This window comes from Lycorma delicatula, chromosome 8 (assembly GCF_047948215.1).
Source record: "Lycorma delicatula isolate Av1 chromosome 8, ASM4794821v1, whole genome shotgun sequence".
In the NCBI taxonomy this organism is placed as follows: Eukaryota; Metazoa; Arthropoda; class Insecta; order Hemiptera; family Fulgoridae; genus Lycorma; species Lycorma delicatula.
In genome coordinates, this window is record NC_134462.1 from 29,494,261 (window position 1) to 29,511,666 (window position 17,406).

The 17,406-nt window shown below is 30.9% G+C and overlaps 1 protein-coding gene across 1 annotated transcript in view; it reads right to left on the bottom strand.

The window, feature by feature from the left end:
- Window positions 1–1,443: 1,443 nt before the first annotated feature.
- The window catches only part of LOC142329183 (pickpocket protein 28-like), a 39,119-nt gene continuing 23,156 nt past the window's right edge, over window positions 1,444–17,406 (bottom strand). The window contains exons 4-7 of the mRNA XM_075373577.1: window positions 10,373–10,643; window positions 5,711–5,861; window positions 3,788–3,879; window positions 1,444–1,475 (exon numbers count right to left, since the gene is read on the bottom strand). Coding sequence (XP_075229692.1) covers window positions 1,444–1,475; window positions 3,788–3,879; window positions 5,711–5,861; window positions 10,373–10,643 — 546 coding nt within the window. The remainder of the gene's footprint in view (window positions 1,476–3,787; window positions 3,880–5,710; window positions 5,862–10,372; window positions 10,644–17,406) is intronic.

The following is a 17,406-nucleotide window of genomic DNA, read 5'->3' on the forward strand; positions in this document are numbered from 1 at the left end:
TTAATTTAACAAGTGCATTAGATTTGCCTGGAGCGCCAGAGGTAATCATAGCAACAAATCCCCAGTCTTACCTACAAGACTGTATTATTGGATTCATTCATTATTTTTCTATGCCAGGTTTAACGACTGAAACATCCTGACAACCGAGCAAGACACTGGAACCTATGGCAAGCCTTTTTACAAATAATGGCCATATACAAAAAGTGAAAACAAAAATTGTAAAAATTAGTTGGTCCAAATTACCTTTTATTTATTCCTATTTGGTCTCTGATAAGTTTGTAGTAGGTACGTACTTATGAAAATTATCATGGATGATAATGAAAAGGATTAGAACTATGCCTTATACACATAGCAAATGTGTAATGAAGGGTTGGGTTGGTTGGTAGATTTGCTTATAAATAATATTTCTCTTTATTTGATGGATAAATATTATAAACTTTAAGTCTATAGATAAGTGAATATATACATAATGACAATAATAATTTTTCAAAACTATTCAATTATATTTAAAAAAAAAAAAAAAATTGTAACTAAAAATCAGTTTACAAATTTTTGGAAAATGATTTTTGGGGAACTGCAGCTTTATTAATAAAGATATCATTTATGTTTACTTTTTTTACTTTTGCTACAGTTTCTCTATTTATGTGAATTGAATTCTTTTGTCCATGTTAGAATTTTTCTGATTGTAATACACTATCTTCCTGGAATTTCATATTCCATGAAAAGAGAACAAAAATAATAATAATCTCTTCTCATTGCTTCAATAATTTTTTATTTAACAGTTTCAGAGAATAAACTTACACTTCTGTATATCATTTTGTTTTGATTTTTGATGCTTTGTGTAAACAAAATTTGTTTGTTAATTTGCTATATTGGACTTGCACATCATTAGTATATCTCAAAACATAGATAGTGAGGGTGTGACCTTGCTCTACAGGCTCACTCCCTTGACCTTTTTTTAAGTTGAAAATTTAATGAAACTGATTTAGTGAAGCACAAGTTCTCCAAAAAGTTTCCAAATACTCTTGTTCCTCACTGCAATGCAGTTTGAACTCTTACTGAAAAAATATCGGACAGCAGGCTCTGTTGAAGACAGTAATAAAAGTGGAATACCATCTAAACTAAATGTACAGTAACTGCTTGATATTTCAGATGTTGTGTCTGAAAGTCAGTGACTAAGTTAAGACAACAGCAAGATATCTGACTTGCTACTGCACATGAAGTTGTAAGAAAAGAACTGAAAATTTTCCCTTACAAAATAATATGTGTTTAAGCAAAACAAGAAGTGTATTGCAACAGAACATGCACAATTGATGAAGTAAAAACTGCAATAATGGCATACATATGAGACATTCCAGAACATCACCTGGTTAGAGTGTTTGAAAACAAACTGAAACATGTGCAATGTTGTATTGATATTGGAGGAGATCATCTTCAAGATCTTTAAAGTATTCCAATTATTGCAATATCTGTTTCTATAAAATAAGGAAATAAAAATTCAAATTAATAACCAAAAACGTTTTGTCATTACATTTCCATAATTCCAGTGCACAGTAACTTTCCAAATGCTCTGTATAACGTGAGATTGTCTCATCCTGTAGAACTTCTGTGATTAGATTGATTTTTCACCATCACAGAATCATTATAGCCAATTATAAATAGTGTTAAATAATCATTTTTAATGAAATTTTGGTTGAAGTTTATGAAGATAAAGAAAAATGTGGAAAAAAGAGTTGCAGTAAAGATAAAATAAAAAACTGAATGTTTGAAAAAATCATAATAGGTTCCAACTTAGTTATTTCTGTAAAAGTTATGAGTGGATAAGTTGGAAAAATAAAATAAAGCAGAAAAATTTCTGTAGAAAGGTTGTTATTAGGAAAGGTTGAATAAATGTAGTAGAATTGATAAATGAACACTGGAAGTGTAAAAATAAGATAGAGAATTGTATTGAGATTATAAGAAAGAAATTAAATTTGTTTGAAGTATAATATAGCAAAAAAACTTAGAACTATATTGATGCAAAACAGAAAGCCATTATAAAATATCTTACAAATTAATGCATTAGACTAGTGAATTAAATTTGTTTGTATACAGCACTGCATAAATGAGTGTATTGATTATATTATCAAGTAGATTTTTCAATTACTTAACAAGGAACAATTCAAAGAACATATTTTTAAAAGAAATTTCTGTATAAATTTTGTATTTAATAAGTTGACTTTTATATAACTTATTAATACTACTTGTATTAAATATTTTCTGTTATTATCAATAGTTATTAATTTTTTTTTTATGGCCTTTAACAATTAGAAAGAATAACTTATTTCCTAATTTATTGATTTAATTAAAAATTAAGTTAATTCTGTTAAAAGTGATATGCAATGTAACATGTTTTGATATGTGCAGATTTATAAAAAGAAGAAAAGAAAAAATCAGCTTGTTTTTGTAATACAAATCATATTGTTTTATTAGAGTATGTTGAATTAAATTGTTAATTGAATTAAATTCTGTTTTAATATATATTTAATAGATTCTCTTTAAAAAAGATATAAAAAATAAGTGTAGAGTTAAACTTGTTTGTCATTTACAATAGTAATTCACACTTTTAATGAGCTGGGTGTGTTTCCAAAGGAAGTTGATATGAATTTTGTAATAGAATATATTAAAACATTCACTAGAAACATTGCATAACTTTTGTATTTAAAAATTTTGATAACTGATTATACTTATTTCCTTAAATTAATTTATTTAATAAATAGTACATTTTAAAACTTGTCCTTGTTATTTGTGTGTTAGATATACATAAATTTAAATCATACTTATATTTTATAATTCTTATTGACAATACAATAGTTCAAACTGATTAAAAATATATTGTAGAGGATGGTTGGTTTTTTAATCTTGGGTCTTCTATTTTTCTTTCATTGTGAACAGCAAAATTTCTCTTCCGTTTATTCCAGTAATTTACAAAAATTCTTATTGTAATGTAATATATTATTTCAAACAGACTTAAGAAACTAAAACCTAGGAACAAACTCAAAGTACCACCGATTTGTGCTGTAAAAATTAAAAATACAATAAAGATTAGTTAACTCAATTTAATAAATAGTGTTTTATTTTTTATTTTTGTCTATATTTATAGTTTATCTCAAGTTCATTTTTTACTTGGGGAATTTATTTTTTATTTTTGACCGATCATTAGCCTATAATAAGTTCTTAAAATTTGCAGGGGAAAACTGTACTCTTTGTTGTTGAATCTATTTGATCTGCAGGAACAATGTATTAAATATGATTAACTGTTAGCATTTGCTTCTTAATTATCAGGATTTCACTCCCTTAAGAGTTATGTATATTGGATCGATAAAATTGTAAGGAATAAAAATATTTTTACATTCCAAGATGATGCTCATTAAATTATGAGAGCAACAAAGTTGTTATACGTCAAACATAGAAAACAGGGTTTTTTTACCCCAGTTTATTGGTTTTATTATCCCAGATTTCTCAGAAACTACTACAGTTACGGTTGTGGGACCTATTTTATTTGATTTTTCAGGTCAAAAACCACAATTCACTAATTCTGTCCCTTAATTAACTTGCTAAAAATTTCAGTATGACTTCATTTCACCGGGGTAGCTGAAATCCGAGCAAAATATTTTACTAGTCATAACTCGGAAATGAAGCATTTTAGGATATATATTTACATGAACTTTTTCTATTATTTTCACAACTAGAATAGGTTATGAAAATCTCAGGAGAACTTTGTGATGCTTTCTATTTATTAACTTACCTATAAAATCTGAAAGTGTAAGAAGTGCAGCTCGTTTTGTCGCATATACTGATTTGACTTTGTAAGAAAATGATAACACTGTGTATTCAGTTCTGTAACAAAAATATATGATTAAATTTTTGTTAATATATGTAGAATTTTTATTATTACATAGTATATTTTGTAGTTGCATTTTAATTTTATGTAAATGTTAGATTACAAAAGCATGTTCTCTTCCAATATAGTTGTAAGATACCTCACCAACGGCATTGATTGGATTTAACCACTCGATAGAACCAATATTCTCTTTCTTGGACATGCTTTTGCACATATTTAGCTATAGGTGAAAAATTTCCAGGAATCGAACCCAAGATCAAGTAATCTAGACGCCAGCATGTTAACCACCATACTATTTATCACTTAATAAATTTACCATATTTAAAGCAATATATTTCATCCCCAGTTATAACTGATTTTTTTTTTAACTGAACAATTGTCATATCAACAGCTGTCATATCAACAATTTTGTGAGATGGCGTCTCTTCTTTTCTAATTAGTTGTAAGGAAGTGTTGAATCAGTGTTATAGATAATATTTATTTTTCTAAAGATCACAGAATTTTTTATACAATGGTTCCTGCTGAGATTTAAATTATTAGTGATTATTTAACATGTGGGATGTTTGCAACTACATTGACACAAATGCTTTTGTGATCATTTAGCACTTTATATGACAATATTTAGACAACTCATCATTTCTACCAGATTTTGTTGTGGAATCGCTTCACTTCATTCTGTGGATCACTTATCACTAAACAGTTGTGCTCAAGATTTGTAGTGTTAAGAATAATTTTCATCCTGTTTAATTGGTATCAAAAACTTTTATACCACTTTGATGCACTTCTAATATAATAATGTAAGTATTTATCTAAAATTTTATTTCTCTTTGTATTACTTAAAAATAATTTCACACAATTTTCACTTACTAACAATGGAACAGATGGAAAAAAAATTGAATAGTTGTAAATACAATACTTATTACAAATGAAGACTTATTTCTTTGGAAAGTAGTTACCCATTTAAAAAACTGAATTTTATAGTTTTTTTTAGATAATTTTTAGTTACAGTTGGTTTGAAGATTACTTGTAAAAAACAAAATTTTATCTGTCATTTAAGTTTCTTTATTGTCTAATTGGTTTTTTAAACTCTAGCTATTTTTAATGCTATATATAACATTAATATACAGTTTTATCAGTTCGGTTAACAAAGGGATGGTAAAATGACTGTGAATAAAAGAATTTTCATTAAATTGGAAGGAAATGTAAGCTGTCTGTTAAAATAAAATAACTGCTTTATGTAAATGTAGAACAGATCTTTGTAAGTTTTATACCACATAAACAGTTAGTTGTATATTATTCTAATACATAGCTGAGATTTCTTGGAAATATTTCTATTATTGCTTCATAATTGTTAACCATTCTGTTGTTATTAGAATTATGAAAATGAATGTTCCATTACAGCATTGTTAAAACACAGTTTATTATAAAAGAAAATTTCCTTTCTTTACTGAGAGATGAAATTGTTTTCTATTAAATGTGCTCCATATTGAAAGCAGCCATTAGAAAAGTCTGTTTAAACATAAGTATATCTACTTGTTTTGTATTCTACTTACTTGTATTCTACTTGTTTTAATACTTGTTTTGTATAATCTCTCAATGAGACTATAGAATGTTGAAATTGAAAAAAAATGGAATCTAAAATAATGAAAAAGTAACAAGGTTTAAAGCAATATAGAATTCGTTTTCTTAAGTGGCTTATAAGATAATTATTTGAAGGCAAGAATTTTCTATTCTAATACATTCATCAACTTCCCTAAGATATTATTAATGTAGTAAAAAGATGTTTTACGAAGTATTGTGCTTCAATTAAGCACTTTTTAGACTTACTCGTTTTCATTTGTAATTGATAAAGATTTTGTAAAACTAGATTCTTCTTTTCCAATGTAAGGTTTATATTGATAATCAATTTCATAGTCAATAAATGAGCAAGATGGTAAACAGTCACATTGTACATATTTTCTACTTTGATATGTTATATCTGAAAAAATAAAAATACATTAATATTTGATTAATGGATTGAAGCACCTTATAATTACTACTATATTTTGTACTATGATAATCTAATATAATCTAATATTGCAGCTAATGTGTTATAGGCAAGTTAAAAATGTTGGAATTGGAAATGTTTTAGTAAGAATATTTCTAACATTGATTTACTACAAAATTGAAAATTATAAATTGCATTACAAGGAAATTGTTTCAGAGTTAATTTTGTGCTCCATCTGTAACTGTTACCAGTGGCATTGCTGCTAGTAATTCCTGTCCTAAAAATATTAGGAATCTTTTTACTATGTAGTCAAACACTACATATTGGTCTACTTGATATTCATTTGTTTAATATATTTTTGTCAAATTTAGTGCATTTTTGGATTTAGAATCATTTAAGTAAGATGAGAGCTTGGTTTTAATGAGTTTTCCACACAGTTTTCTTGGTTTGGTTATTGCCTATTATGAGATAATTGCAAAATTTGATTCTGTAGTATATAGTTTAATTCATGTATTACATCATATCATTAAAAAAAAGCCAACAAAGGGTTGTATAACTTTACCAGCTTTGCCCATGACAGATTTTTATTTCATATATGCCATATGGTTTTTAAATATTAATTAGTTAAATATGCAATGTTTCAACTACAACTGCGAAAAAGAACAAAATATTCAGTAAAAAGATATGGGTCCAATTTAACTGTACTTGATCAAATGATTTTTTACATTAAAAATTTATGCAGTATTAAAAATACAATCGAGGAAAAAATCAAAATTCTTAGTAAAAAAAATTTGGGTTTCATTTGACTTCTTTGGCCAACAGCTAGCTTTTCTATAAAATTTATAACAACCACAACTTTAAAAACAAATTCAATACCAGAAATTATACAAAATCAAAAAAAACTTTTTAATTTCTTGTCAGGTACCACAGTCCCTTTTTAAAAATGAGTTCCCATATTGTCTTTATTAATACTAGTTAAAGTTGAATTTTTAATTTTGAAAATTAAAGTTTAAAATAAAACATATTTTAAGTATGGATCCTATTCAGCCCCCAGATTATTTATTGGAATAATTATTTACTTAAGTAGGTTAGTCCAATTTGGTGCAATGTTGTTCAAAAAGGCTAAAATATAAAATACTAAGGCTGTAATTATAATTTACTAAAAAAGAAAAATATAGGATACTCTGTGATTCCCATATCTGATATAGTTGAAAATCAACCTGAAACTGGGATATATATATATATATATATATATACCAAATATTTTTATCAAATTTCAATTATTTGGTTAATAGGTTTTCAAAATATGAGGCAAGTTTTTAGAAATAACGTTTAATTTACCCCACCCTAAATCTGATCAACTTAAAACTTCAGTCATAAATTGCTTAATTTATACTTTCATCATATTAAAGCTCAATTTTCTGTATCCATTATACAAAAAATATCCTTTCCTATTTTTTAATTTTGCCCAAAGTAATGTCATCGATGACCTATGTGTAGAAATTTTTTCAGCCACTTTTGAAAAATTTATTTTGAACCAGTCCAAAGAGATATTAAGCAAAATAATTTTTTTTTTTGTTTTTCTGGGTGAAAAATTCTTCTGCATTATCATCGCCTGAACACATTGTATGTGTTATAAAAAACTAAATTTTAAAAATTCACAATTAAAAATTAAATAAAAGCACTCGGAAAACAAAACATAAAATATAAATACAAAACAATATAATAAAAAAATGAAAACTTAAAGTAGAAATTTAAAAGCAAAACAAACTAAAATATTAAAAATAAAAACAAAAAAAACTTAAGCTAAATGTTAAAAACACAAAAACATAAACTATTACAAAAAATTGAAAAACAGTATTAAAAGAGTATGCAGAATATTGGCACCCCGGAGAAGTAAAAACATAAGCAAAGTATTGGCTATCAAATGTATGTAAATGCATACATAAAGCTTCCAGAAATTTTTTTTGTGTTATATTTTATGCAATGCTTTATTGTAATGCTTTTCTGGATTCTGAGGCTCATGAAACATCAATATTCACAAAAAAATACCATTCAAAATTTGGATAACCATATATTTTCCTTTTATAGCTGTAGTTGTTTTTGGAGCAGTCAAGTTATAAACTAAAATGTGACCTACAGTGACAATACTATTTCACAGATCAGTAAGGGATTAAATAAATATGTGTATTCATTTATTTCATATATTGCACTAAATATTATTCATGATTAGGTACTTACAAGTATTTTTACATTTTTTTGTCTATTTTGTTCTTGTGTACAATTAATTTAACTCTAATATTAATGAAATTAAACTGATTCCAGGATATAGGATATGTACATTCATTTAGTTACTTACAAATATTTTTATTTTTTTTGTCTATTGTGTTCTTGTGTACAATTAATTTAACTGTTTGATATTAATGAATTTAAACTTAGTCTGAGATATAGGATATGTACATTCATTTCAATATAACACTTGTCATTTTTATATGAAGTGTCATTATTATCTTTAACAGTTTCTTCTATCTTCAGTTCATAATTTGATTATAGTTAATTTATCAGCAAGAGTTTAGGAACCACTCACCAATCTTATTGCATGGCCAAATTTTATACTGCACAACTTTGTAATCTTTGTCTTATCTCGTATAAACATTACGGTATGTGTGATTATGTACATAAACATTTTTCTAATTAAACCAATTCTACAATTTAAAAACCAATATGGATGTAATGTGAAAAAGGGAACATTAATTATTACAACTAATAATTTAATTCATGAATATACTGTAAATAATAAATAGCTTTTTTTCCATAAGCACAAAAATATTGCTGAATAAGATTAGCATGCCTTTAATAAAAGATTCAAGCAATGAATATGAAGGATGCAGGTGTCACCAATTGTGGTAGACAGATAAAGGAAATAATGGATTAACTAATTCCTTAGTTTTCTTCAGTAAACTAAGGAATTAATATGTAAGGCTATAACATTTCAACAAAATACTTAATATTTCATCTGCACCATCTTAATTACAATAGTGATAATGTAATATTTACATCAGAGAACTTAATGTTATTTGTTTACTACATGCATTGTGCTGAAATTTATTTATGATTAGCTACCTAAGAATATTTTTACATTATAATTCTCTATTTTGTTTTAGAATATATTATTATACTTACTAAATATGTTCCAGAGACAGAGTCTCTTGTTTGGGCCACAAATTGGTGTTGTTGAATTTCCTGTAAAATTGAAACGTACATTTATTTAAAATATTAAGATTTTAATTCATATTTTTATACAGTTTTAATTAAAATTCTGCATGCAATATAAGGTTCATTGAATTGTAGTAGTTTAACAATTTTAGTTTTTTTAAAATTCTTTTGGCTTGACGTTTTGCTGGGAATATGAAAATGAAATTTTTTTAGTGTATGAAATATACCATGTGTGACTGGGATTCAAACCTGGGACCTCTGGATGAATGGCCGAGACTTTAACACTGCCACAAAGATCAGCATTTACTTACACATTAAAGAATAGATCACATCACCTACTGAACTACTGACAAATCGTGATATAAAAAATTTCTCAGATAATTTAATTTGTTTTAGAAGTTATTTTATTTTTTTGTTTTTAGTTCAAATTTTGGAAACCTGCGTTTGTTTTCTGTTAACTTTACATAAATTTTCTCAGAATTAATTTGCCAAAGTTAATTTATGATAAATCTAAAAGGCATTTTTTCTACTCCAATTTTTTGGTCTTGGCAATAATTTCTTCTGAACTATTAGAGATATAGTTTTTGAACCTGTTTTATTCACTTTTTCTGGCCAAAAACCACCAAATTTGCCCCTTAATTTCAGTGCGGCTTCATTTTACTCTTGAAGTAGAAAATAGGATGAAATATTTCACTAGCTGAAATGAAATATTTCACTAACTCGAAAACAAAGCATTTCTAGACATTATTTGTAGGAATGTTTTTTTTCTTATATTAATGTCATAAAAGAGCTCTTGAAGTATTGATATACAAATTTGGGTCATTCTGTGTTATCATTTACAGAAAATTTCCATGGTTTGCATCAAGTTTCAGAACATCGATGTGCAAATGGAATGCTCTGGAAAAGTAGGGGAGTAAATTGTTTAATTTTATGAGGCAGCATCTTTATTATCTTATTTTTAACTTCCCAGTGTTTTGTATGTATACTGCAAAAGGAAATCTACGAGATAATGCTCATATCTAAAGAACAGTTTTAAAGAAGTATTTTTAAAAATACTTCTTTTATAATAAGTGAAATTTCCCTTAAATAAAAAAATTGTGAACACTTCCTGGCCTCTGATATGATATTGCCGTAATAAGATATACCAGTTAAAATGTTGATAAAAGTAAATCATGTATAGTCATTATATTAATAGAAAAAGATTTTATGTATAAATGAAATAAGGATATAGTAATATTAGTTACATATACATATTGGTAATAAAAAAAAAAATAAATATTACTTACTTGGATGGTAGAATTTCACACACCCACAAGCCCTTAATTCCATTAATGATCTACATTCAGAATCACAATTAAATTGTGTATATATTTTGAAGAAAATTAATGGCTTTTCATGAGAAAAGTAACAACCACGTTCATTCGGAGTCCATCTTTGTAATCCTGGTCGAGTATTTATTATGTTTGGTGTAATGTATACATCTGTTTTGGTTCCTGGTTCTACATGTGTTATTGAGTGATACTGTGCTGGTAGCTCTACTGGACTATGTACATAGATCTATAAACAAATAATGTCAATTTTAATTACTTAAGATTACAGGATGGTTAGACCTAATGAATTAGAAATTAAAAACTTGGAAAAATGGAAATTAAGTTTTTTTTGGTGGAATAATTATTTCATTTTATTTTCAACATTAACTAAGAAACAGAAATTGGTAAAAACAGAGAATTGGTGTTAGCAAAGTTTGTGTACCAACTAGAATTATAAGTTTAGAATACGCTACATTATTTCTCAATAATATTAATTTCAAGAGATTGCCAAAAAGTATGATGGTTTGTATTAGCAACATTTACAGCGAATGGATTTAATATTTCCACTCTATTTATTTAATCAAATATCTTATTACATTTAAAAAGCCCTGGTCTGATGGGTATTTGGGGCTCTATTGATTGTAACAACTATTTTACAAGCCAGGCTAAAAAAAGTATAATTTATAATAAAAAAAGGGGTACCATGATGTTGCTCCCTTTTATGATGGATTGTCAAAAATCAGTTGAAAATGGGATATATCAAATTTTGACTGTTTTGGTCTGCGATGAGGCAAAAACCTTTTTAAAGTGATGTTGATATCTCCAACCGCTAAATCTGATCCACTTACAACTCTGAAATTTTAAATAACTTAAGTACTTTTATCAGACTAAACCATAAGCAAAAAATAAAAAATGGCAAAACCTACCCCTTCCCCTTTTTAATTTTATTCAAAATTTAATGCCCAATACTTTTACAGTTTGTATAACATTAATGTCTATTTTGTGTAATTTTTTAATGTAGTTGGACTAAACGACCCCTCAAATTATGACATTTGCAAAAACATTTTATATCCAAAATTTTGGCTGATGCTGTACTTTTCCTTTACAGGTATGTTGCTGCAGCAGTAATAGTGCTGTAGACCAGAAAGTAAAATTGTAGAACATTGAGTACAGCATATACTGGATATAAAAAAGTGACAGATGTTCATTATATCATTCCTAAGGAGGCAGGAAAACTTAAACAGCTACAATCACAATGTGAAACAAAAAAAGTGAAAGAACATTTTTTATGTAATCAGACTATTGATAAAGATAGATTTTAACTTTTTTTTAGTCTTTAGAAAACTTACGACCTCATATAGAATAGGAGGAAAGAAAATGTGAAAATAGAGATTATTTTGAAAATGAAAAAGAGTACAAGCTAAAGCTTAACAAGAGTGAAGCTAAAAGAGTACAAAACAATGTTAGAAAATAAGACTACATTATTTTTTAAAAGTGAGGATTTGTAACAAAAATTCTTAATACATTATATTTGGGAGAAGATTCATTTAAATGATTTAGTTAAGATATCTCAAGATACAAAAAATAGTGAAGAAAATAAAGACTATGATGACGAAGAAGATAAGCCAACTATTAGTCTTAATATAAACAAGAATAGTTTTTATGAAAACATAATAAAAGAGTTTGTCAGTGGTGTACCAAAAGTGCGAGTCACTACTGCACAAAATTTTCAAGAGGCTATATGTTGAATCTCATTTTATTTCAGTAGCACATGTTTTTAGAGAATGGTGTGAAGAGTAACAAATAACGTACCCCTTGAAAAAATGTTTCGAAGTCTTTTAAAAAAGGAAATTACAGCTATTCTCACCATGAAAAGATCAGTGCAACAGTTGAGAATTTAAAACTGGATCTATTGGTGATGAAGAACATTGCAAGAAAGGTGCTGCTTGAGCAGGGAAAAATAAGATTAAATAAATTGCCAATTCTGCGGTATTAGCTCTTATTATAATCTGTCTGGTTACTATGGCAACATTGATATATTATAGACAAAAATTGCAAGTCCACAACTTTACAAGGGGGTCTCAAAAGTTATTTACACTTTTTACAATAAATTGTAATGACAATTTATTTCACAAAGGGAGAGGTTCAACATGTTCATTTTTCTGTATAATCAACTTCCTTGTCAATGCACTTGGTCCAGCAGTCTATAAGTTTGCATACTTCTTCCAAGAAGAAGGTTTTTGGTTGATCGTGAAGCCACTTTTGCACCACTTCCTACATGTTTAAGGCTGACAACTTTGCAAGGTATCCTTGAGCGGCACAAACTGATGAAAATTGGTGGGTGGAGGGGGGAGTAAGATTTGTGCTGTTGGGAACGTGTTCCAGTACCTCAAAATTCACTTTTTAATGATTTGAACAGTGTGGCAAGCCATGTGTGGGTGGGCATTGTCATGCAACAACAGCACTTTCTTTGATAACAGATCACGGCATTCAAATTACTGGCTTTAGTTTCCAACATTTCATTGTAACTTGTGCTGTTGATCGAAGTCTCTTTTTCTGTGAAATTTTCTAGTGCATTTTGGGATCTCTGTTGCATCCCAAAAAGCGGTTAGCATAACCTTTCCCACCCATGTCTCAGACTTTAGTTTTTTCTTTGTTGGAGATCTTGGGTGTTTAAACAAAATACTCTGGATGAGTATGGAAACATGGGTTCATCACTGGCGCTTCCAGCGGTCCTTAGTCCTCTAACTAGAATATATAATAGGTTGCTCTTCGCCAACCATTTTCCGGCGTGGGAAGCATGGAGACTTGGTGTTGTTGTTCAAAGGTGGTGACAAAGATCCTACTGTTAGTTCTTCTTACCGTCCACTAACGCTGTTGCCGTGATTGGCAAGGTTTTTGAGAAGATTCTATATTTGCGTATTACTGTTAGACTGGCCACTGATCATTTGCTAATGGACAACCAGTATGGTTTCGGACCGGGCAAGAGCACTGAGGATGTCATACTAAAGGTGTTAGATATAGCTTCCTCCAGTCCATATAAATATGTATTTGGGATTTTTCTGGATATATCCGGGGTATGTAACAACTTATGGTAGCCTTCTGCCCTGTTTCGGATGCAGAAGCGTAAGTGTACACGAAATGAACTAGAGGTGCTCTCAAGTTATTTCAGCCATCGGACCGTTTCCTGCGTGATGGCGCCTCGGAGGTTCGTAAGACCTTAACTAAAGGATGCTCTCAGGGTGCTGTTCTGAGTCCCGTTCTTTGGATCGTAAAATTCGATTCAATGTTGTTTAAGGTTGTCGTGTCATCGCGTATGCTGACGACGCGCTGCTACTGATTGCAGGGGATTCGCGTAACGAGGTAAAATTTCGAGCTGCTCGTGCTTGTGAAACACTCCGACTGTGGAGTCTCTAACATAAGATAATTTTCAGCCTAGAGAAAACCACAATGATGTTGCTGAAGGGCCGAATGGCTGCTTCTTGACGAATGTGGGTTCGGCTGGCTGGTCTCCCCATTCGGTACGTTACGACTCAAAAATACCTGGGTGTTTTCCTTGATGAGAATTCAGTTCAAAGAACATCTACAGTATGTAGAAAAAAGGCCGCTGATGCCTTTTATGGAATCCATAGAGTTATTCATCCCGATTGGGGGTTGAATTACCGTACCGTTCGTATTCTTTATAAAGGTGTCAGCGAAGCTATTTTGCTGTATGCTGCGCCTGTCTGGGCTCACCGCATGGCTTTTAGGTATTGAGCGGACATTTTGCTGCGGACCCAGCGACTCCTCTTGCTGACTGTTATACGCGGTTACAGAACAGTCTTGCGGGAGGTAGTCTGTGTTATAGCCGGAGTCAAACTAATAGATATCTTGGCTAATGAGCGAAGGAACACTATATTTCCAAGATAAATAACCTATTGATGTCAGAACGAAAGCAGCAGATTGAAGACCGAGGCCTTACTTCCTGGTAGGTGAGGTGGGACGAATCCTCCACAGGTCGCTACACGCATGGTATATTTCCTGTAGTGTCTAATTTAGATGCGATTAAATGGGTCTCCCCCAATCGATATATCACACAGTTTCTCTCCGGGCTTGGTGCCTTTCGGGCGAGTTTGGCTAGGTTTCGTTTGGTGGAATCAAGTCAATATCCGGATTACGGAACTGATGATACAGTGGATCACGTCCTTTACGTCTGACCCCGAAACGAGGTCGAACGTTCACGAGCTATTAGGGAACTTGAGAGAATCCATTCCTTCCTGGATCTCCGTACCAACTGGCTGATCCGCGAGGAATGGTCTATAGCGGCTAGTTTTCTTCGCGCCCTTGCAATGTGTAAGTCTGCAGAGGGAGTTTGATCGAGGTTCTCGATCGGGTTCTGACTTAGGCATTGGATTGGTTGGAGGTAGGCGCATTAGCATCGTGCCACTGTTATATTGGTATTGTTTGTGATTTTATTTGGAGCTTCCGCTGGTGGGGGGGGGGGGGCTGCGCTGCCGGGGTATAGTAGCCCGTGCGACTGGTGGCGTGGCTTCCCTCCACCGGTGGTGGTCCTGATCGTGACTTGGTAATGCCACGCGAGTCACGATGATGGAACCGGGTTGGGGTGCGGGGTTTTTTCTCAGCTCCTGTGCGGACCGGAATGAGGTTGCGTTCCCTTTGTTAGGTGACCTAAACTGGTCGATTTATATGGGTGTAAGTCTGAATTTCTATGTTTCGTAAAACACAATTTTGATTGGTATGAGTGTAGCACTTATTTAACTTTAAACTCGTTCGTTTTCTGAGGCTTTCACAGTCACGAATGGTTGTCAAATCTGTTCTAGACGCGGGGTCCGCGGTTTCGGTTAGTGAGTTTGAGGGAATCATGTTAGGTTGGATGTGAAGATGTCTGTTTGATGTCCGTTGATGTCCTACGTGGAAGCGAAATTTAATATGTATTTACTGATGTAAATGTCTGTTGAGGCATTTTCATCGGTGGCATCCCGACCGAGACCTGGCTGATGATTATGAGATGTAATCAGAGGGTCTAAAGATGACCTCTGGTAAAGCCCCTCAGGGCTTGGAACAGAGGGGGTGGTGTGGCGACCGGTAACGTCACAAGGTGGGTGTCTTGTGATTTGTTGGGTTGGGATCATCCCAATCCCTATGGGGTTGGGATGGTGATTATTCTTCTCAAAAATGTGTCGCCTTCTGTGTTGAAGTGATAGAGTAAGGGTTGGCAGATGTCAATGTACGAGCTTGTGTTCTGTGGTAAGCTGTGGAAGCCAAACTTATCATGGATGACTTGATGTGTAGAACCAGGACTGATGTTCAAAGAAGACGCTACCTCATTTATGGTAATTTTCCTATTCACCAGAGCCATCTCTCAAGTTTGCTGACCCTTGTCATTTGTGGTGGAGGTTGATGGGCGTCCTGCTCCCTCTTTGTGCCTCACACTTGTCTGACCACATTTAAACATCTTGAGCCCCAAAAAACACCTTCACATGATAAAGCTCTGTCCCTGTATTATGATAGAAGTTTATCATGAATTTCAACTCCTTTCACACCCTCCAACCAGAGAAATCAGATCACTGCTCATTCACCTTGCTGCAAACTGCTAGCAGAGTAGACATGTTTACACAGTAATAGCCGGAAGGCAAATGATGCGATCAAGATCAAATCTCACACATGTGCGAAGTTGTACCAACTCTAAGCAAGCGTGTGCAGAAGGCACATGCTTGCTTAGAGTTGGTACTCACTGTTACACACCTTGAAGATGTGTAACAGCGAAAGTGTAGATAATTTTCGACTTACCCTCATCGTGCAATATAATGATGTAAATTTGTATGTTTGGCACGAAGGTAATGGCAATATATTGAGCAATGAATTCATCTCATGTATGATAGAGTATATCATGTATAATAATAACTTTAAAAATACTGTTTTGATATCAGTTGGCTACATATCAAAACAGGAACAGAACCTTGACAAGTGCCTTAAGTGATCTTTCTATAAATACTTTAGAATATTTTTTCAAACTGCTAATCAATGCACTCTCTGATGTTATACAGATGCATATGTCAACAAGCAAACACCCATACAAATGTAAATGCGTGGCTGATTGTACATCTTTCAAGAAATCTGATGGACAAAAAGTCTAATGTTACATTAAACAGACCAAAAAGAAAATTGGCTGATGTAACTGTGCATGTAATTGGCATGATGCGTGCAAACAACAGTACACTCCAGATGTGAGGTATACTAGAAGGCTGATTCCAAAGATGAGTGAAATATTCTTCTCCAAAGAAGACCTAACCTTAAGACATCACAAAATATTATTCTTGAGTCCACAGCTATCAGTGAATCTAAATACAAGAACTCTATTGTAAGAAAAGATCACCATTCATTTTACGACATTCTTTTAGAGTCTAATGAAACACATAACAAAGAGAAACATTGTACAGAATAAGAAAATTATTATTCTCAATAATGATTAGTTAATGTAGGATGGTAAAGTATCTTTTTTAAATATGCTTTGATTTTCTTATATTAATTAATTGTTTTAATGCTATTGTGTATTTCTGCATTATTTTAAATAAATCTAAAATAATTATTTATATTCAGATATCAATCGTAATATCTTAATAAATATTCAGTAATACCTCTTACATGACATGAGCAATATGATACAAAATATAATATCAAAAAATATAATTAAAAAAGTGTTAAAATGTTTACAGTGCAATAAAAACACTCTTCAGAACATTTATATTTTGCTACATTAAATCTATTAACATATTTAGTGTTTTATGCTTCTCCTGTAATTTTTTTATTTTAAAGCATCAAATTGCTAGCCCAATTCCTACTAAGTAAATTAATAAGGTATATACGAGGATAAGTCAATTATTATCCGCAATTTAGTTACATTTTTGTTTATGTTGGTAGTACTGTCGTGTTGCGTAGATGACGCATGCCTGGTTTAATTATTATGTCGTCTTCTTCTTTTTCCTGTTTAGCCTCCGGTAACTACCGTT